Genomic DNA, 23276 nt, shown 5'->3' with positions numbered 1-23276 from the left:
AACTCCTTCATGACAAAGACCTGAAGGTTAGCCAAGCCCTTGCAAAAGGTGGAGGAGAGACCGAGAATCAAAGGGAGACCACTGCAAAGGCAACATTGGGGTAATCTCAGATTATTGGATCTTGTAGGACAGCACTGGCCTGGGTTCTTAAATAAGAAGAATCTAGCTAGGGGGACTGGGGGTCAGGGCACCTGGTTCTGAAGAGACTTAGGTTTAGTTTCTTCTCCGCACTCCCAAGCCCAATTTTGTTTTCCTTTGGAGGTTCACAGGGGCCTGCCCACGGTGTACACCACCCAGTTACATCTCTGTGTTCTTGCTTCAGTAGGCGGCAATGAGAAGTAACTCAGAAACCTCAGTGGGTGTGTTTTAGAAACGCAGCACAGTTGCCAGGCTGAGGGCAAAGCTGAGGAGGGAACACTAGGCCAAGTGGGACCTCATCGTGCTTACCAGCCGGGGTTCCTTCGGGTTGTCTTTGGTTCTTGCTGTTGTTGTTACTGATCTTGTCTTGAATGAACCAGAAAGGAGTTCTGGAAAGGGTGCCCAGTGAACAACCAATGCACCTTCCTGTCTGTGTGCCCCGGTCACCTCGCTGGCCCCCAGCTTTCCCATTTGTAAGGAGAGTTTTCAGAGTGGCTTGCACCAAATCCACTGATCACAGGCGCTGCCTCTTAGGATCACCGCAGAAGGCGTGGGGAACCAGGGAAAGAAGCCTTGTCGGGAGGGGAGCGGAAGGGAGGAGCCTTTTGGAGGAGCTGAATTTTCCATCATAAGTTCATCCCCCCAAACTCTCCAGCAAAAGATTGGATCTCCTTTCACTCTGGACAAACACATAGAAAATCGACCAGTTTCACTTTTTTCTTTGGCAGAATTCTCCTGCACCTCCCTCTGGCCCCTAGTTGGACTGGCTACCCACAGCATCACCCAGGCACCCCCTGGTCCCTGGGTCCTTTGAGCGTCTCCTGCAGCTCACTCCTCTGCTTTCACGGGGCAAATCCTCCAGGAAAGGTGCATGGGGCGGGGTGGATTTTTTTGTGAAGCTTCTTGTGCCCCTAAATGTTGTTCTTCTACCCTTCCACTCAGTATTTAGTTTGGCTTCTGTCCACTTCTAGGCTGGAGATAATTTTCGCTTAGAATTTTGGAGAGTTAGCTCAGAGCCTCAGGACTGCTGCTGTCAAATCCACAGACGTTCTGGTTTCATCTGAGTGTTGATCCTTTTCTGGATATTTGACCTTGTTATTTTTTATAATTGATAGATGTGTGGGACATTCTCTTTATGCCCCGTGTTCTGGGAGGTAATGATGATGAGCCCCTTTGTGCATCTTTTTTATTCACTTTTCTGGTGAGTCCACAGTCTTCTCATTCTGAAAATTCATGTCATTCATTTCTGGGAAATTTCCAGGTATTCTTTGATAATTGCTTCCCCTTGAGTTTTTTCCCAGTTAATCACTTCTGGAATTCTTATCATTAGAATGTTGGACCTCCTAGAATAATTTGTTTTTGCCTCTTTTCTCTCTCAGTCTTTTTTGGTTCCACTTTATGAGACATTTCCTCAACTGTCTTCAAATGCTTCTGTTGAACTTTTACATTTCTTTTGTCATACTTTAAATTCCTAGCACTCTTTCTTGTTCTTAGAATATTCTTTTCTTATAGCATTCTGTTCTTATTTTATAGATGTAGTATCTCATCTTTCCGAGAATGTTGAGTTTTCTTCTGCCCTTTGCATTGTCTCTGTTTGCTATACTTTTTATATTATTTTATCGGCAGGGGAGACCGAGGGAAGGGATGGATTTGAGCTGCAAATTCCTCTTTCCAGCCCCATTTCATACCCTGGCTTTGGTAGTACCCGCAGAATCTTTCTGGGGTTTCTTCTGTGCCTTCAGCGTTGGTTGGTTTCCCCGGTCTGCAGGTTTGAGCCTCAGTCTTGGCCAGGCTGCTAAGTCACACTCAGCCTTCAGCTTTTCCAACTTTCAAACCTGGACTGGACTCTCTTCAGCGTGGCTGTCATCTCTCCTTTCCCTTCTGACCTCGTGAGTCATATGTCTGAATTCCTTTACTGCCATGTGTGGGGGGTGGGGTGAGTTTCAAGAGGAAGCAGAGATAATTATATTCCATCTGCTCTGGTTAACCAGAATTCCCTCTTGCATTTTTTTTTTTTTTTTTTGTCTGCATTGAGCTGCCTGATGGATCTTATCTGGAAAATAGTGATAATGTAGGTGAGAAGATACATACAAGTATTCAGCTTGGTAACTAACACATGGTAGCCACTTGCTAAATGATAGCTGCTATGTTTGTGGCCACCATCATCGTCACTATCATCCTTGATGTTATTGGTTGTCTACCCACAGATGTCAGGACAGATTGGACATTTTCCTGTTTGTCTAGACCTTTTTGAATAGAAAGGATAGGAAGCTGTTATGAGACAGGCCTATAGCTCTCCTTCAGGAGTTCTCAACCAGGGTGATTTTGCCTCTCAGAAGATACAGGGAAATGTCCGGAGACATTTTTTGTTGTTGTAAGAGGAGGTTGCTCTTGGCATCTGGTTGTAAAGGCCAGTCCTACAATGCACAAGATGCCTCCACAACAAAGAATGTTATGGCCCAAGTTTATACAGTGCCAAGGTTGAGAAACCTTGCCATTCTCTGAGGTTCTGTGGTACCTCCTGGGCTCAAAATATCAACAGGTAGTATATCGCTGTTTGTACTGTTCGCGATGCCAATTGTCTCTCTGTATCTCACTGTGTGCACTGTTCGTTGAACCCTTGGTAGACAAGGTGCAAATGGGGAAGCTGGAAGCAAACTCAAGGAGCTGTAGGAATTGCTGATGGGTTTATTCTCTCCTGGCTGGCACAGTGGCCGTAGCAACAGACACGCTATATTCTTTCCTCTCCTGGCTGTCTTACGGGCACAGCCAAGACGCAGCCACTTTCTAGGCGGAGCTCACACAGGCAGGCCTACTGCACAAAGTAGCCCCTGACCAAGCAAGTACCTCGTGATGCGCATGCGCAGTGCTATACACGAGCTCGGCTGTTAACACAGTCATTATTTACAAAACGTCGGGGGAGAGAGCCTGAACACGCCATCCTGGCTAATGTGCTCTCTCCCCACACGTAGTAAAAATACTGAGCAGAGTCCTGCCCCAGCAGGGCCACTGACCCTCTGAGTAGCCCCAGGAAAATCGCTTACCTCCTGGAAGACTTGGCAGCCACCCCAGTTTGGAAGTAGATCTGAATTTGAGATTTTGAGCATCTCCACTCAGTTGCTCTAAGACTTTAGACAAGTCACTTGTCCTCTCTGAGCCTCCATTTCTTTTTGGGAGAGTGGAGATAAAAGACCCACCTTGTCATGTTGATTAAGTGAAAAAACATGTGAACGCATAGCGCCTGACACTTCATTAGCGTCCCCTTAAATGTTAGTTTCCTTTCCTTCCTGATCAGAATGTTGGGGTCAAATTATTTTCCTCTGACATAGTTGCATAGAGCCATCAACTCTTCACCCTTGTGCCTTTTTTCCCTTGGGGACAGTGGGACACCTGGAGATTTATATAGGAGCTCAGGTATATTTGAGGACCCTTACGAGCTGGGCCCTTGGCTTGAGCCCAAAGACTGAGGGGTAAATGGAAGGCACAGGTCGCATTCCGGCTCTCAGTCAGTCTCAACTAGGACGCCCACTGGTCTCCTCCTCCCACTGACTCCTGGCATAGCCTATGCCTCCCATTTGGCACCAGGCATAAGTCTGCCTTGTGACCACTTTCGTCTGGGATTTCTATCTGTAACTTTGTACATGAAACTTAGACTTGCAGGTCTTGGATGCGAAGCTCCTTGAAGCATCTTTCTATACAATGCGGGCCACAAAAATTAGAAACACGGGATATTCAAGCCTGAAATTGACAGGTGGGTAAATAAAACTTAATAGATGTGGTGGACCTGGAACCCAGACTTCCAGATCCACAGCCCACTGCCTTTTCCAAAGGACTTCAATATGATGTTAATCAGCCACCTCTCTGTGATCAAGGCTGGACCAGGCATGAGGGGGATGAGCCCCACTAACTGCTGATAGAAGGAAATTTTCTTCAAAGAAATAGTCTCATCTTCTTTGAGCTGTAGAGACATGATCCCCATGGCCCCTCTTTGAATCATCTCAGAGCTGTGTACATGGTGGGTGCTGGTTGAATGAATGACGGAAAGTGGACAGAACAAGTGGGAGAATGAATGTGTGCACAGTGGATGGGTGGGTGGGTGGATGAGTGGATGGGAGGATGGAAGAGTAGATGGATAAATGGAACAAGAAGTGGGCTTTCTAATTTCTGAGAACCAACCACAAGGAACATATTCAGTATGTAATTTGAGGGGGGGGGACTAAGTCCAAGGTAGCATTATGCCAACTCAGACCCCACCTTTGGGAGCTCTGACACACAAGGGGACAGAGCCAAGTACAGGCAGAGCAATTGGAGTGGGGGGAGACGATATGGAGCCCAACAGGGATGGAGGGAGTAGGAGGGAGCCAGTCTGGATTCAGGCAGACTGGGATCACCATGGACTCAACAGAGCATTTGGAGGTTCCTAAGGGTCCCATATGCAATCTGCTGCCATGTCAAACCCCTCTGTAGAGTTCTCCTCATTTTATTCCAGTATCAGCTACCTTCCAGGAAGGATTCCTGCCTTCCATCCTGAATTGTACACACCGTCTTCCCTCATCCAACATCCCCTGAGTTGGTAGCTACAAAGAAAGATGAGCTTTCGGAAGACATAGGTTCTTGAGATCAGCTATGAATGGCTGGTCCATACACTAGAACCACAAGTTGGAAAGGCCCTTAGAGATCATGTCCAAACTAGGCCATTTTACAGGTGGGACAATCAAGGTCTAGGAAAGGAGATGACTTTCCAAACTCTTATGGCCAGTGAGTAACAAAAGGAAACCCGTCTCCTGATTCTCACCCCAGGTTAAGAATTCTTTAATGCTTTTTCCCTACACAGCCAGCAGCTCCCAGGTCCTACCAGTCCCATTAGGACTTTTGCCTGCTTGGGGTTGGTTTCACTCTTTCCTCTGTCTCTGCCCTCAGTGGAGATGAGGGGGAAGGTCAATGTTCTGGATGTTCTGACGAGTCTCTCCTCAGATCCCCTCCTTGGGATATCAGGTTTCACAGTCTGGCTCCCTGACTTCTTTGTTCATACTTGAGCTCAACCAAGCTCAGCAAACACTTGATCAGGTGGAGAACTGGGGGCTCCAAGAAGAGCAGGGGGAACACAGACTGGGGGACAGGAGGGAAAAGAGAAGAGGAGCTAGGATGAGCATTCACCAATCACCCACCATCCAGCAGGCACTGTTGTTCATTGTTCAGTTGCTCAGTCGTGTCTGACTCTTTGCAACCCCATGGACTGCAGCATACCAGGTTTCCCTGTCCTTCACTATCTCCTGGAGTTTGCTCAAACTCATGTCCATAGAGTCAGCAATGCCATCCAACCAACTCATCCTCTGTCGCCCCCTTCTCCTCCTGCAGGCAGTGTGCTGGGCACTTATAACATCTCATTTATTCTCAGAACCCCACAAGATAAGGGAATGTTTTATAAATGAGACTGTTTTTCCTGTTTTATAAATGAGAACACTGAGGCCTAGAGAAGTGGCTTGGCTTGTAGAGCTGGTCAGCAGGGATCCCAAGATTAAAACCCAGGACTCCCTGACCCCAAAGCCCCTGCCAGGTCCTGAGCTCCCAGACCATGTGCTTTGTCCCAGTAACATCAAGAGTTCTCAAGCCACCAGCAGGAGCTGGAGTTTCTCTCCTAATGGCCCAGTCAACAAGGTCAAGGCTAACAGGAATCAGTGCAAAGTCCTGCACGTAAGTTCAAAAGGACAACTGCACAGGGGTGTCCTAGGGGTCTGGTTACTAGACCACAGCTCATCATAATATCGTCACCATGCATAATACAGCTGTCATTGCCTTCTAGTTCCAAAGGACTCTGAGTGTAGAAAGTCCTTTCACGTACTGATCGTAGGGCTTTGAGTGACCATAAACAAGCACAAGATAAGTCAGGAAAAGGTGTTTCAACAGGGTGTGTGGAGCAGTGGGCTGTGGCTGCCGGAAAAGCTAGTAAGCTATTTGTTTGCGTTAATCCAGTGTAATCAGTTTTGTGCCCAGTCCCTGCGCTAAATGTATCACATGTTTTATCTCATTTAATTCTCACATGACCCTGTGGAGTCTATAATTCTTGTTTTACAGATCAGAAAACTAAGAAGTGAAGGAAGTTGACCAAGGTCACGCAGCTAGTAAATAACTGAATTCAAGCTCAGGTTCTGATCATTGTCATGAAAAATGTCATCCTGGACAGTTCAGGTCCCCTTTGGAGTCAAGCATCTGGTTTGGGGTATTTTATTTAAGGAAGATACTGACACAGAGAAACGAGGAAGCCATTCATGAGGGATACTAACGATTGTCTGAAGAAGCTGAGAATGTTTATCCCGGAGAAGAAAATCATCAGAGAACATATAGTTGCTGTTTTCAAGGGCAGAAAGCATCTTTACTTAGAAACAGGTTGAAGTCCCAGGACATTTGTATGTGCTCAGTCATGTTCAACACTTCGCAACCCCATGGACTGTAAGCCACCAGGCTCCTCTGTCCATGAAATTTTCCAGGCAACAATACTGCAGCAGGTAGCCATTTCCTACTCCAGGGGATCTATCAACCCAGGGATTGAACCCCCGCCACCTGTATTGGCAGGCCAGTCTTTACCACTGAGCCACCTGGGAAGCCCGATTGGACATTTACCAATCATTTGTTGGTTAAGTTCAAAGGGACGTACTATAGCCAACTGCTATTGCCACCTACTGGTAAGAGATAAAAATGACATGCTGATTTCAGCTACCATCACTGTTCCATTCATAGAACCTTAACTTTTTGTACTGGAAGGGCTTTTAAACATGACCATTGTTGTGTGTAAGAGGTAATAGGTTACCTCTGTGGGAAGAGAATTAGGACCAATGGGTTAAAATCACAAGGGAAGAGATTTTGGTTCCAAAATGAAAGTTACTTTTCTGACAATTAAACCATCCCACTAACCTTAGGGAGAGTTTGGGAGTAGTTAGGTTTTTGTCTATGAAAGAAACCAAGTCATGCTGAATCTCCCATCTCTCAGATGAATGAGAGAAATCAATCCCAGTGTCTTGGCGGGTCTCAGGCATTCATGGCTTCCCTATTCTGAGTTATAGTTGACCATTTGGGTAGGGGTCTGCCAGGCTTGATAGCATCTGGGTTTTCTTGTCCAGGGAGGACCATCTAGGCTAGGCCAGACAGGAGAAGGATACTGTGGGAACAGAGCAGAAGGGAGGGGGATATTCTGGACAGGTGGGGTCTGGCAACATTGATCCTCAAGTTATGACCTTATGGGCTTCCCTGGTGCCTCAGACGGTAAAGCATCTGCCTATAATGCGGGAGACCCGGGTTCAATCCCCGGGTCAGGAAGATCTCCCGGAGAAGGAAATGGCAACCCACTCCAGTATTCTTGCCTGGAAAATCCCATGGACAGAGGAGCCTGGTGGGCTACAGTCCATGGGGTCGCAAAGAGTCGGACATGACTGAGCTACTTCACTCACTATGACCTTATACTTGACCAAGAAACAGAGAAGGATGGTTCAGTGAGTAAATGGTCTACATATTAGCTACATATTAGCCTTGTGAAGTTAGATTGATATCATCTCTGATCTGGGCCTCAGTTTCCCCATCTGTAGAATGGGCACAGTGACTATATTCTCCTAATCAGACAGAAATGAGGATTAAATGAGACCTCTCACATAAATCACTAAGTACAGTGCCTGGGGCACATGGTATATTATTATTATTATTAAATTAACCTCTGTCCATGAAAATCAGCCTCACCTCCCTGTACACTCCCCCATTTTCTGGGCCATGGGCCCTGGTCATGGACATATTTGACTGAAATCTCCCTGCTGGACCTCACTTGGTTAACAAGAATCACAGGGGCCCCACACATGAAAACACCCACACCCTTGGCTATCAGCGCTCCACCACCCTCCCTCCCACCTTCTCTGATGTGGTAGGAACAGAGATGTAATTGAGAGCCCTTGGCCCTTAGATGAGGCAAGATATGCTCTGGGATTACTCACTCTTCCCTCAGAAAGAGGAGCAGCCAGGCCCATCTGAAAGGGAGGCCCTCCTGGAACCCGGCACCCAGGAGGTCACCCTGAAGGACCTGCGGAGGAGCCTGTGCCCTGGTGGCCCTAGACAGCCCCGTTACTGGTCAGTATGTGTCTGTGTGCATGTGTGCGGGTTACAGTAGTGACTGGTCTTGAGCCCCCACCTCCACCCCGGGTGTACCGGGGGCAGGTGGTGCGGAGGGAAGGATACAGGCTTTGAAGTTTGCAGTGCTGGGCTCATTTGCCAAGCCTGCGGCATTCAGGCTGTATGAAAAGTCTCAGGGTCCTCATTTGAAACAAGGGGAAGGGAAGACCTATTTTACATGGCATTTGCCAATTAAATCAGAGGATGGATAAAAAATATCTGGCACTTGGTCTTCGCACGTGGCGGAAACACTTTGATGGTGGCTTCGGTCAATTTTGTGCTTGTTGGTTTAACGGGGAATGAGTCCATGATAGGGTTTAGTTTATCTAGGGATTATGCCATGTCTCTCTCCTTAGGTGACCTTTGGTCAACGGCCACCTATTTGCCTCTTTTTTCTATTTTTAAAAGGAATTGTGGGTAATTCCCTAGCGGCCTAGTGGTTAGGACTCGGTGCTTTCATGGCCACAGGCCTGGGTTCAATCCCTGATTGGGGAACTTAGATCCCGCAAGCCACAGGGTGCAGCCAAAAAAAAAAAAGGAATTGTGAGAAAGCATCACTGGTGAGTGTTCTCAGCTTGATGTTGGTGGAGCCAGAAGCAGAGAGTTTAGGCAAATGCATATTAAAAGTCTTTATGTGCCAAGACAGGAAGTGTGTGTTGCGGGAGGGAGCAGTTCAGGTACCACTCCCTGGGAGTAGGAGTTGGGGGTGGAAGGTTGGGGAAGACTTTTATGCCATGTTCTCTTATTGGTCCATATTTCTTTTTATAGAAATAATTTTTTTTTTTCCTGTTTTGAGCTCCTATCTCTAATTAGTTCAGCAAATATTCACTAATACCCTCTAAAATCCTGAGGGATACCCTTTATTGAGCACTTAAAAGCTCTTTCCATACTTAACCTTGAACCCTCAGTTCCCTTAGGAAAAGCTATCTCCTTTTTCAAACAACAAACCCAGCTGGGAGAAGTTCAACCACTCACCCAGATCCTTCCACCCACAAAGGTGAGGAGAGCCAGTCTCTTTTATCTGAAGGAGGCAGAAAGATGTGGGAAAAAAGCCAAAAGCAGTCTCTAACTCAAGGGCTTGACAATGAACGCGGAAAGTTGGCTGCCAGACCCAGAACGGAGACACAGGCCCTGGCGGTGCGTCTTTGCCGAGCGCTGCTGTGGGAGAGTGGAGAGCAGGAGGGTTAATTTCGTCTGGCGGGAAGTCTTCCCGGAGGTGACTTGGCTGAGTCTGGAAGGTTCCTTTTGGAGGTGGAGTGGGCAGCGGAGCATGGCTGGCAACCCAGGCCTGTTTAGGGTGGTCGGGATACAGGAAGCTCAGCCAGGCCGGAAGGTTGGCCACTGTGGGGACGTCAGAGGGGTCCTTCAGGGAGCCTGAGTCATCAAGACCTGAGGATCTGGTTTGGGGGAGGAAGGGACAGACAAAGCAGAGCTTGGGTCTGTGACTTAGGCCGGACTTGAAGGCTTAAAGGAGGGCAGAGATGGTGAAGGCAGAGCCCATCCTGTGGATCAGCAGGCCCCGCCACACGGCGTCATTCTGAGGTTGAGAATGGGAGGGCTGGCGGGGAACAGGTTGTAGCCGCCAGAGCCACCAGCCTGGCTGCAGGTGACCCCGATGGAGGGGTGCTGACCCCTGTTTCCATCACCAGCTGGCAGAGGTAGGGGACCTGGGGGGCCAAAGCCTGGGGCGGTAGCTCAGAGACAGCAAAGAGCGGGAGTGACACGGGAGGGTGGAGTGGCCCATTGTCCTAACGATTTGACAGGTTGGTGTGGGGAGCCAAGAGACTGAAAAGGAGGTTGGAAGCAGCCAGTGAAGGGCTTTCGCTGCCAGACATTCAGGTGTGGGTACTGGGGAGATGACTGTGTTTTTGAGCCCGGGAATGCCATGATGAAACCTAGTGTCTCTCACTCTCACCAGAATGCGAGCTTCTGGAGGCAAGGACATGTTGGCCTTTGGGCCGAGTTCCGCATCTCCCTAGTTGGGGAACTGTGGTCGAGTCACTCAGCCACACCAAGCCTCAGTTAGTTTCCCAGCAACAAAATGCAATGATTGGGAGCATTAAATGAGCTGGCAGATGTCACGTATGAGGGCACCTAACATCAGCCTTGTGCAAAGAAGATGCTCTCTTTGCTTGAAAGGTTTTGCACAACTTCAGCTGAGTTCTCTCACCTCTCACCCCACCCCCAGCCCAAACCACGCCCATCCTTCAAGACCCATTCAAATTAATCTTCTTGAAGTCACTCTTCACAACCCAATAGCTCATCTCACTGACTGCTTAATAATCATATATCATAGTTAGTGTTTTTAGCTGCTTTCCCCCCACCCCCATCTTAAATTGTGAAGATTTTGAAACCAGGAACAGCATTTCAGGCATTGTTGTAGGGTGGCCAGAGTCTCACTAGCATGGGAAATAGATGCTCTGGGTTCAGTTCTCCTGCGTAAACTTGGGGCTCCACATGGTATTGGGGGCTTCGGTTTCATCAGTAAAATGGCAATAATAACCTTCCTCACACATTCTCCAGAAGATCAGTTTAGATACTCGGTGTGAAACATAGTTAGGAGGAGTTGAATAAATATTGTTGAATGAATTGAAACTGCTTTGAAAAATGGACATCTTTAAAAATATCAAACCTTATTTTTAACTCCCCATTGTTGGTTGTTCAGTTGCTAAGTTATGTCCAACTCTTTGCAACCCCATGGGCTGCAGAACACCAGCCTTCCCTGTCATCCACTTCCTCCCGGAGTTTGCTCATTTTCAGATCCATTGAATCGGTGTTGCTATCCAACCATCTCATCCTCTGCCGGCTTCTTCTCTTTTTGCCTTCAATCTTCCCCAGCATCAGGGTCTTTTCCAATGAGTTGGAACTCCCATAGTATATAGTAAAATGCCTGATGTTTACTTGCTGCTAAGAGAAACTACATGCTTAAATATTTTCTCCAGTCACCCAGATGGAGACCTAAAGAAGCATCATATAGGGATTATAAAATGACTGGTTTTAAACAAAATTTCATCTTCCTTCTCAGCACGTCGAGATGACCACAGCCACCCCTTTGGGGGGTAACACCATCTTCTCATTGAACATGACCACCAGAGGAGAAGACTTTCTGTACAAGAGTAAGGTCAACTTGGCTTGGCGGCCAGGGGATTGAGGGCGGGACAAGGTTTGTCTTCAGCTCCTGGTGTCAAGGTCAAGAGCATGGCCTCTGCAGACAAAGTGCTTGGGTCTCAATAATGCCATTTGCCAACTGCATGAACCTGAGCACATGACTTCACTGCTCTGGGCTTGTTTCATCATCTGTGTTGTTGTTGTTGTTGTTTAGTTGCTGAGTCATGTCTGACTCTTTTGCGACCCCATGGACCATAGCCTGCCAGGCTCCTCTGTCCATGGGATTTCCCAGGGAAGAGTACTAGAGTGGGTTGCCGTTTCCTTCCCCAGGGAATCTTCCTGACCCAAGGATCAAACCCGAGTCTTCTGCATTGGCAGGCAGATTCTTTACCACTAAGCCACCAGGGAAGCCCTTCCTCCTCTGTACGATGGGAGGATTAACAATCTGCCACATAGGCAGGTGTGAGGGCTACAAGTGATAATCCATTTGAAGAACTTAGAATAGCCTCCATGCCTATGAAACATGTTGTTTAGTCACTAAGTCATGGCCTGATGGACTGTAGCTTACCAGGGTCCTCTGTCCATGGAATTTCCCAGTCAAGAATACTGAAGTGGATTGCCATTTCCTTCTCCAGGGGATCTTCCTGACTCAGGGATCGAACCCATGTCTCCTGCATTGGCAGGTGGATTCTTTACCACTGAGCCACCAGGGAAGCCCGCCTAAGTACTTAATGAGTATTATTATTATTATTATTACTACTATTACTTTTATTTTCATTATGGAGTTTGGGGGCTTAGAGGGCAATGGAAATTTGAATCTCTTGTAAGATAGCCCTGCATGGGACTTCCCTGGTGGGTCCAGTGCTTAAAAATCCACCTTCCAACGAAGGTAATGGGGTTCAGTCCCTGGTCAGAGAGCTAAGATTCCACGTGCTGTGGGGCAACCTAAGCTCACGTCCCACGACTAAGATGTAATGCAGCCAAATAAATAAATAAATATTTTTTAAAATGGCCCTATACGAGTTACCTTAAAATGCAACTACTTTCATATATTTTTTGGAAAGCAAAAATATCCTGTCAGTTTACGAAGGAGTCAATGAATGTAGGTGGGAAGAGCTAGTCCTGGGGAGACCTTTGCCAGGAACAGGAGGCCCCCAGAAGTAGAAAAGTGAGGACCACTCCTCAGAAAACCAGTTGATTGTATTAGGTGAACTTTGGGTCCATTTTGCACGTGCGTGCGTGCTAAGTCGCTTCACTCATGTCTGACTCTTTGCCACCCTGTGGACTGTATTCCGTCAGGCTCCTCTGTCCATGGGATTCTCCAGGCAAGAATGCTGCAGTGGGTTGCCATGCCCTCACTCCAGGGGATCTTCCCGGCCCAGGGATTGAACCCACATCTCTTTCACCTCCTCCATTGGCAGGTGGGTTCTTTACCACTAGCACCACCTGGGAAGCCCCCCCACCAATTTGGTACATACCTCTGTGAATGGAACAGGCCTCCCAATACACATGGAGCAGCAATGAGCAGTGATAATCGGCTCCAGGCTGTGGTACTGACGGGAAGCTGGATTCGTGGCAGGATGTGTCTCTTACATGGAGACCCAGAGAGAGTCGCTCCTGGGACAGGGTCTCACGTGTTAGCCTGCTCTTTGCTGGGTGCAGAGACCTACAGAGGCCTGCTGAGGAGTGTCTCAAAACAGTTCTGAAGGGAAACGCAAAGCAGATAGAATTACTGTCAGCAAAGTGGGAATTATACTGTTTCATGTTTCTCAACCAGGCAATTTTGCCCCCTAAATAGGATTTCCAGATTGAGGAAATAGAAGTACAGGTTACCAATTAAATTTGAATATAAGATAAACAACTGATAGATTTTTAGAATAAAAAAAGGATATATCGTGATATTTCAGACGTATTTTGAAATTTGTCATTATTTATCAGATATTCTAATATACATGGGTAGCCTATATTATATCTGGCAACCCTATCACTGGGGCTATTTGGCAATGCCTGAAGACATTTTTGGTTATCCCAGCTGGGGGTGTGTGGGCAGAAGTGCACCCGGTATCTGGAGAGTATAAGCCAGGGATGCTGCTGAACACCCTGCAGTACAGAGGACAGCCCCCATGACAAAGAATCATCTGGCCACTGGTTGAAAAACCCACTGGACTCCCCAGGAAGGAAAGGAAAACAAGTTACTCCATGATGGATTTCCCACCCCCTCCTTTTGTCCTTCCCAGTCTTTCTTCCTATGAATAATTGCACAGGTCTTTTTTTTTTAAGTAAACTTTTTTTTGGCCATGCTGTGGGAGGCATGCGGGATCCTAATTCCTTGACCAGGGATCAGACCTGTGCCCCCTGCAGTGGAAGTGCAGAGTCTTAACCACTAGACTTTCAGGAGGAAAGTCCAAAAGTTTTATAAAAGCATTACATACATGCAAAAAATTGCACAAATGGTAAGTGCACAGCTGGATGACTTTTCACCGAGTGCACACAGCTGTGTAACCGGTACCCAGGTGAAGGAGACCACCATCAGTGCCCCGGAAGTTCCAGTGCTCCTTGCAATCATTAGCCCCTGCCCACTCAAGGGAACCCACTCTTCTGATTTCTACCACTATAGATTAATTCTGCTCTGGTTTTGAACTTTGTATACATGGAATCATGTATCTGTATCTTTTGTATCTGATTTCTTTTGCTTAATGTTACATTTGTATGTGCATATTTTAATGGTTGCAATATAATGTGTATATATGTATACATGGGTGTGTGTATAGTATCATATTATATTTTCCACTTTTATATCATCATAAGTGTTCCATGTACCAGAGTCTTCATAATCATTATTTTAATTATTGTATAATAGTTCAAGGGATAAGTATACTAAATCTTTTTAACCTTTTCCATATTTAGAATATTCATAATGTGATAAACATTTTCATTTATACAGCTTTTTCTTTATTGAAGATTACTGCCTATGATCAATTATCCAGAATCAAAAAGATTGGTTTAAAGTGTGAACCTTTTTTATGATTCTTGATGCTTTCAATATCAATTCTGGCAAAGATATTGATCTTGAACCTAAAATTAGAAATTGACATTAAGACTGGGTGCTGATATTGAAAGTAGAATCTGAGATATTAAGCTACAAGGACATTCGTTATAGCCTTGTTTTTAACAGTGTAAAATTGAATGCAACATAAATATCCTCAATAAGGAATTGGCAAGTAAATTATGGCCAGCCAAACAGTGGAGTACTATACAACCTTCAAAAGTCATGAAGAAAAGTATATACTTACATAGCAATATGATCAGGATATTTTGTTATAAAACAGTTTATGGAACATGGTTCCATTTTATCAAATGTATATTTTTCCATATTTATGAATATTTTCTTAAGATAGATTTTCAGGCATAGGATTAATAAATTATTCAAAAGGTTATGGATATTTAATATGTATATATGCAAAAATATGATCACATTGGTGAATGTATACATATGTAGACTCTCAGTGGCTCTTGGGGCAATGAGGTCTTATCCTCCTCTCCTTTTTGGCTTGTATTTATATTACCAAAATTATCTACAGGGGCTTCTCTGGCAGTCCAGTGGTTAAGACTTTGCACTTTGAATGCAGAAAGCATGGGTTCAATCCCTGGCCAGGGAACTAAGATCCTACATGCTGTATGGTACAGCCAAAAATATATATAAATCTACAAAAATTGCATATTACTTTTGTATTATCAAAAAGAAGCAAGGATGTTTTGTTTCATGCAAGAAGTTTGAAGTTATGTTGGGGATGATAAAAGCAGGACTGGACTTACAGCAGAATTTTGGCAGGTGATGTGCTGAGGGCCTCACACACACAGCAAGTAGAGGCGCTCGGCTACTCTGGAGTGATTCTCTCCTGGGGTCGGCAGCGAGTGTGGCATTCTCTCCTCTCCTCAACCCAGTGAGGATGCAGGGCGCCACCATATGGGTCCCGCCCCCACCTTCCAAATCCTTCTTTGGACTCAGTTGGCACGCTAGCCTGTGCTTCCCCGGTGGTTCAGACTGTAAAGAACCTGCCTGCCATGCTGGGTTGGGAAGATCCCCTGGAGAAGGGAATGGCTACCCACTCCAGTATCCTGCCTGGAAATTCCCTGGTATGCTCCAGTCCATGGGGTCGCCAAGAGTTGGACACGAGCGAGCAACCAACACTTTCACTGCACATTGGCCATCTCTGCTCCTCTGTTCCTCGTAGGTTCTGGAGCCATCATTGCTGCTGTTGTGGTGGTTGTCATCATCATCTTCACCGTGGTTCTGATCTTGCTGAAGATGTACAACAGGTATGGGACGCCCTGGGCTTTAGAACCATCTGGTCCCTTCAGTGATGCTAGAATGAATGGAAGCTAACGTTTGTAGTTGCCCGTTATGTGCACAGCAGTATCTTTGAGTCTATCTCCAAATGCTCTTTGTGGGTCCTTTTTTGATGTTTATTCTACTGGAAGAATAAACTTGCCTGGTGGCTTGAACGGTAAAGCATCTGCTTGCAATACGGGAGGCCCAGGTTCGATCCCTGGGTTGGGAAGATCTCCTAGAGAAGGAAATGGCAACCCACTCCAGTACTCTTGCCTGGAGAATCCCATGGACAAAGGAGCCTGGTAGACTACAGTCCACGGGGTTGCAAAGTCAGACAGAACTGGACGACTTCACTTTCACTTTCACTACTGGAAGAACTTCACAGTGACCATAGATTTTTGTATTTGGAGAAGTATTTTCGATATACAATAGTGATAATGACAATGACTTTTTTTTTTTTTGGCCACCCTGTATGACATACACGTATGACATACATGATCTTAGCCCCAACCAGGGATCAAACCCGTGCCTCCTGCATTGGGAGCATAGAGTCTTAACCACTGGACTGCCAGGGAAGTCCCATGATAATGATCTTGAGCTCTGTGATAAACTCATATGTAATTTACAGATAGTAAAGTGATGTTTCAATCCTCTCCTGTTGGAGAGCCCTCTGTGAGGTTATACTGAGTGGCCCATGTAAGTACTTGATGTGACAAACACTGAAATGTGCATACCTGTGACTTTACTTTCTGGGATCAAATAAGAGGAAATAAAATAATATAAATTGACTGCAAAAAGAATAAATGTTGTGTTATCACCTCTAGTCACAACTTTGCTAGAAGGTTGTTCTTTTCAGGGAAGAAATCAAAATGAAAAGACTGCATTCAATTACATCATAGAAGACCTAGAAGCCATTAAAAAAAAAAAAGATTTTGTAGATATGTATTTATTTGTGAGAAAAAACTGTTTACAGCATATTGTCAAAATTTACAAGGCAGTATGTACATCATGATCATATACATGGGTTGCGCACACACACCCAGAAAAAGTTCAAATAATACACAGCAAGGTATTAACAACCGGTATGTTTGCATAATGGAATTGGTAGTAGTTTAGTTGGTAGGTTGGTTTTTGCACAGTCAGGGGGTGTGCTTCTTGATTTCTGCATTGTTTTTATACTGACAATATTATTTGTAAAGGTAGCTAACATATATTGATCTCTTACTATAAGTGAAAGTGAAAGTTGCTCAGTCGTGTCCAACTCTTTGTGACCCCATGGACTATACAGTTCATAGAATTATCCAGGTCAGAATACTGGAGTGGGTAGCCTTTCCCTTCTCCAGGGGATCTTCCCAACCCAGGGATCAAACCCAGGTCTCCCGTATTGCAGGTGGATTGTTTATCAGCTGAGTCACCAGGAAAGCTTACTATGTGCTGGAACAATTCTAAGCTCCTTACATGTATTAATTCATTTAGTCTTCATAACAGCACCAGAAAGTAGGTACTTCTATATCCCCAGTTTTGTACATGTGAAACAGGCAGGGAAAGATTAAGTAACATGTCCGAGTTTATTCAGCCCTAATTGGTAGAGTTGGGATTCAAACCCATCCACCTTGTTTCAGATAAAATATTCCCACCAGTACACATATAATACTACTACTAATAATAATAGTATTTCATATGTTATTTTTTAAAATATTTACTATTTGGGTCTATTTCAAACCAGGAAGTAGCATCCGACCCCAAGGTCTACCTATCATTCTCCATCATTGCTGGAACTCTGAGCCCCTTTCTAGGTTGAAATCGAGATGAAGGCTCTGCTCAGCCCGTCCTATGTACAATGATGCCAGAGCTGGGAACTGAGAAACTTGGATTTGGTCTTAAGTCTGTCAAAAGCAGTCAAGTTACTGAACCTCTCTATACCTTGATTTTATCATCTTTAGAGTAGAAGTGTCTCTAAATAGACATTGCTCCAAAGAAAACACACAGATGGCCACACTCACTGTGACTGAACATTAGAGAAATGCAAATCAAAGCTATAATGAGGTCAAGTTACAGATGTATCAGATATACTTAGGGTTGCCAGTTGGTAAAGAGGGAGTAATAAATTGGAAGATTGGGATTGACATACAGATACTATTTTATATGAAATAGGTAATTTAGTAAGAACCTACTGTATAGCATAGGGAACTCTGCTCAGTACTCTGTAATGCCCTGTATGGGAAAAGAATCTAAAAAAGAGTGGATATGTGGATATGTATAGCTGATTCACTTTGCCGCACAGCTAAAATTAACACAATATTGTAAGTCAACTATATTCCAATAAAAATTTGAAAAAAAAAACCCTATAATGAGGTATTACCTCATACTGATCAGAATAGCCATCATTTAAAAATCTGCAAATAATAAATGCTGGAGAGGGTGTGGAGAAAAGGGAGCCCTCCTGCACTGTGGGTGGGAATGCAAGTGGTCCAGCCACTGTGGAGAACAGTGTGGAGGTTTCTTAAAAATCTTAAAATGAAAGTAACCATGCGTGCGTGCTGAGTTGCTTCAGTTGTGTCCAACTCTTTGCAACCCTGAGGACTATAGCCCACCCGGCTCCTCTGTCCATGGAATGCTCCAGGCAAGAATACTGGAGTGGGTTTCCATTTCCATCTGTTCAGTTCAGTCGCTCAGTCATGTCCAACTCTTTGCGACCCCACGGACTGCAGCATGGCAGGCCTCCCTGTCCATCACCAACTCCCAGAATTTACTCAAACTTATGTCCATCACGCCAGTGATGCCATCCAATCATCTCATCCTCTGTCATCCCCTTCTCCTCCTGCCTTCAATCTTTCCCAGGATCAGGGTCTTTTCCAATGAGTCAGTTCTTCACATCAGGTGGCCAAACTATTGGAGTTTCAGCTTCAGCATCAGTCCTTCTAATGAGTATTCAGGGCTGATTTTCATATGAACTAGCAGTTCCACTCCTGGGCATATATCCAGAGAAAAACCATACTTCAAAACGATACATACACCTATCGTTCATAGCAGCTGCTGCTGCTGCTGCTAAGTCGCTTCAGTTGTGTCCGACTCTGTGCAACCCCATAGACTGCAGCCCACCAGGCTCCGCCATCCCTGGGATTCTCCAGGCAAGAATACTGGAGTGGGGTTCATAGCAGCAGTACTTAACAATAGCGAGACCTGCAAACACCTAAGTGTCCATCAATGGAGGAATGGATAAAGGAGATATGGTATGCATACAAATGGAATACTACTCATCCATGAAAAAGGATGAAATAATGTCATTTGCAGCAACATGGATGCACCCAGAGGTTATCATACTAAGGTGAGGTAAGTCAGAAAAAGACAAATATCATATGCTATCATTTATATAAGGACTTCCCTGTAGCTCAAACGGTAAAGAATCTGCCTGCAATGCAGGAGACCAGAGTTCAATCCCTGGGTCAGGAAGATCCTCTGGAGAAGGAAATGGCAATCCAATCCAGTATTCTCGCCTGGAGAATCCCATGGACAGAGGAGCTTGGTAGGCTACAGTCCATGGGGTCGCAAAGAGTCGGACACGACTGAAGGACTAACACCCACATCATTTGCATATGGGACCTAAAATCTGATACAAATCACCTTATTTATAAAACAGAAACAGGGGCTTTCCCTAAGTGTGGCTAAGACGCCACACTTCCAATGCAGGGTGTGCACATCTGATCCCTGGTCAGGGATTCTTTTTGGCAGTGTGGCCAAAAACGAAATAAGTAAATAAGATAAAACTGAACCAGACTCATAGATATAAAAAACAAACCTATGGTTACCAAAGGGAAAAGGTGGGGGTCAGGGGAGAGGAATAAGTTAGGAGTTTGGAGTTAGCAGATACTATATATAAAATAGATAAACAACAAGGTCCTACTGTATCGCCCAGGAAACTATATGCAGTATCAGTATCTACATTAATCTCCTCGCTAGAGCTGTGGTTACAGAGCCTGTTCCGCAGGGCACACAACAAGGAAGACTCAGCCCTCTGTGGGTATCTCATTACAGGAAAATGAGGACGAGACGGGAGCTGGAACCCAAGGGCCCCAAGCCAGCTTCCCCTACTGCCCTGGGCACAAACAGCAACAGCAGCCAGCAGCCTGCAACGGTGACCTTCAGCCCTGTTGATGTCCACGTGGAGGCTCGGTGACTCCCACACCGGTGCCGTCTCGGCCACCGTCCAAAGAGCCTTCAGTCAAGACTAAGAAGCACATTTCTCCTCTGGCAGCTTCACTATGAGTCCCTTCCGGTCAGGTCTACGCGGGCATCTCTTACTCAATCCCTTAAGCTTCCGGCGACCCCCAACCCCATCCCGCCCGGCCCCAGCCCAGCTTCATCCATATCCCTGCCGCCACCCTTCCTAAAAGCTCTGCTACGGTGGGAATCCACTGATGTGGGCTTAGCTGTCTCCCCTAAACACAACAGCTAGACAGACAGACAGGTAGGCAGCCGTGCAGATAGCCCAGGCGTCTTCTGGTTAGGAGTCAGGAGTCAAGGCCTGCTCCTGAGAGAGTCTGCCTTGGATCATATCAGAGGAAGGGCGCTATCCATAGCTTTGCAGCCCAAAATACTCAATCCCATAATCAGGCACAGGGCAACTAGCTGGGACTAACTAACCAAAACGCAGCTTGTTCATGTATATCTTGTTCTAGAACTAGATGAATGCTAGCTAGCTTCTGACAACTGATCTGCACGTTTCTCCATCTTTAAGAAAGGTTATAGAAAAAACTGAATTCTCCAAAGGTGTCTACATCTTTAGTAAAGAGTCAAAGCAAGGACACAGGATGACCTTAGGAAGACATTGGAAGAATGGCCTCTAGGATGAAAGCACATTGCAGTGTCCACAGGCCAAGAATGAGTCTGGAGACTGGCCAGGGCCCCTCCCACCCCAAGGGGTGGTGTGGCTGGGTTAACCTTGACTCGGGCTCATTTCTTGGCTTCCCTCTATTTGGGTTCTGAGCAGTCCTCACTCTCCAGTTACCACCTTACCTCCAAGGTCAGGTATTTGGAGGCTGATTAGATTACAACTCTAATTATGTTACCTCTACCCTTCCTGGTCTCTTTACAAAGATTCTGGATATATTCAGAGTGCCATATTCACAAGCCATTCCTATGGACAGAACTCATCTCTTTGACCCCTTAGCCTGGAGAACAGTTGAAAAAGGAAAGAATTTGGGATTAAAGTGACCTGTTTTCCAGACCCCGCTTCGTGGTCGTGAGATCTCGGGAGAGTGACTTGACTCCTCCCTCTTCTGCTTCCTAACATGAAATGGAATAATGTCTGCCCCACTGGGTGACTATAACAAGTCAAGGACCCAGTGGCTCAGGTGGTGCCTGGCACCCAACAGATGCCTACTAAATGGGAGCCAGCATTATTAGCATGAATTTCTTCCATTGCAAGACATACGCTTGTTCCCATTTTAATGATTCTGAAGTCAGAATATGTGTTAACATTGATGGGTCCGTTAACGAAGTTGTATTTTTTTTTCCTCTCAGAAAGCTGTTTTTTAACCAATCGTACATTTTATAATTGACAACATTTTGGAAACAAGGTAATACATCTGTATTCCGGTATAGAAAGTGACACACTCTGACATTTAATCTTAAATTCTAGGAGTCAGATATTCTTGCAGTCAGATATCCCTTTTGAGTGAAAACTGAGGATCTTGGAGGTAGGAAGACTGACCCAGAGTTATATGGCTCCAGCCATCCCACTATAAAAATGCTCACTTCCGTATGTCTGGAGAGGGACTTTCCTGGCAGTCCAGTGGTTAAGACGTCACACTCCCAATGCCAGGGGCATAGGTTTGATCCCTGGTCAGAGAACTATGATCCTGAAGGCCATGTGGCCACACACACACACACACACACACACACACACGAATATGTCTGGAAAAACACTGGCAAATTCTTTCTTCCCAGACATCTCTTTTCCATCCTGTGTTTAAATATCCACCAGACACTTTGCAAGGCGCTTTCATGTAAGTTTTCTCCTGGGATTTATCTCTCTCAGTTAACCTGGGAGATACTATTTTTTCCATTTGCCATTGAGAATTTCAAACTCAAAGAGAAAAAATACTTGCCAAAAGTCTCACAGCTAGTAAGTTGCAAAGACAAGACTTAGATCCAGGTCTCTTTGACTCCAAGGTCCATCTTTGTGTTGTATCACACTCTTCCCTAACATCCTGTCTCAAAGAATGTGGATTCTTCTGTGAGTTGAACAAGAAGAGGACAGGCTTATTCATGTGTCTGAGTGGAGGCCAGGGTCTAGCTTCCACAACAAAAGTGGGGTAAATTCACTTTGGTAGCTTCTTTGGGCTTCTGTAGCCAAGGGGGTCCTTTCCAAGTCCATCTAAGCTCTAAGGAGTCCTGCTTCATTCCCCCTACCACTTGGTCTCAAGGAGCAAGGCATGAGATGCCTCAAACCAGGGCAAAGCCATTAAGGACTCAAGCCCACATAGATATGTTTCCCAAAAGTATTTTGCTTTATTTTTAAAAAAGTTGGACCATAAAGAAAGCGAAGCGCCAAAGAACTGATGCTTTAGAACTGTGGTGTTGGAGAAGACTCTTGAGAGTCCCTTGGACGTCAAGGAAATCAAACCAGTCAATCCAAACAAAATTAACCCTTAATATTCATTGGAAAGACTGATGCTAAAGCTGAAGCCCCAGTACTTTGGCCACCTGATGCGAAGAGCCGACTCATTGGAAAAGACCCTGACGCTGGGGAAGAGTGAAGGCAAGAAGAGAAGGGGACCTCAGATGATGAGATGGCTGAATGGCATCACTAACTCAATGGACATGAATTTGAGCAAACTCCGGGAGATAGTGAAAGACTATGTGCTGCAGTCTATGGAGTTGCAAAGGGTCAGACACAACTTAGCAGCTGAACAACAAAAACAACTCGAAAACCAAACTCTTCTGCCCACAGTGGAATCTTCCAAGAAAGAAAAGCATAGTCCTCTAGTATAAATGAAAGTTTGGAAATGGAAAAGGAAGGTAGAGAGGTGAGGGGGGGGCAAAGAAGAAAGGATTGTTGTGTTTTGGTTTTCACTGATGACGATGAACTCAGTAAGCATCCTAGGGCTCCTGTATGCCAGTTGAGGTGCTACTACACGCTAAGCATGGTCCCTGCTCTCAGGGAGTCTGCAGCTGGCCTCCTGAGACAGGCATCCTACAACACAGTTGTATTTTGTTTCTGACAGGCGCCTTCCCACACTGAGCAGATGGTGCCTTATTTGGCCACTGAATCAATGAACGGTATTAAATGCTTAAATGTCTAAAAATAAAAAAATGTTTAAATCAAATATTTGTTGAGTTGATTTCAATTCAGAGCTAGCAAATACCTTCTCTGGAAACTTCCTTTCCTTGACAATGTAAACAGGATCCTGAGGGAAGGACAGAGCTGTTTCAAACATTGCTTTCTCAGTTCTAAAGGATAGTGAAAAAGGTGGACTGCTCTGTGAGCCAGAAAGCTTGTTAACTTGATTAAATATTACAAAGGGAATTCCATTTCACAGTA

The 23276-nt window shown here is 45.5% G+C and overlaps 1 protein-coding gene across 4 annotated transcripts in view; it reads left to right on the top strand.

The window, feature by feature from the left end:
- The window catches only part of NCMAP (non-compact myelin associated protein), a 47122-nt gene extending 24061 nt beyond the window's left edge, over nt 1–23061 (top strand). For 3 of the 4 annotated variants that reach the window (XM_081586747.1, XM_081586748.1, XM_081586750.1), the window contains 3 exons: nt 11315–11405; nt 15633–15717; nt 19766–23061. In XM_081586747.1, the coding sequence (XP_081442873.1) occupies nt 11324–11405; nt 15633–15717; nt 19766–19907 (309 nt within the window). In that variant the 5' untranslated portion in view covers nt 11315–11323 and the 3' untranslated portion in view covers nt 19908–23061. Of the gene's footprint in view, nt 1–8064; nt 8248–11314; nt 11406–15632; nt 15718–19765 lie in introns of those variants that run through there. The other variant, XM_081586749.1, reaches the window with a different exon arrangement.
- Nucleotides 23062–23276: the final 215 nt, after the last annotated feature.

The sequence above is a fragment of the Giraffa tippelskirchi genome, chromosome 3 (assembly GCF_054371585.1).
Source record: "Giraffa tippelskirchi isolate mGirTip1 chromosome 3, T2T-mGirTip1v1.2.pri, whole genome shotgun sequence".
NCBI classification, from domain to species: domain Eukaryota; kingdom Metazoa; phylum Chordata; class Mammalia; order Artiodactyla; family Giraffidae; genus Giraffa; species Giraffa tippelskirchi.
The sequence above is the reverse complement of the archived record's forward strand: the minus strand, read 5'-3'. Positions and strand labels throughout refer to the sequence as shown.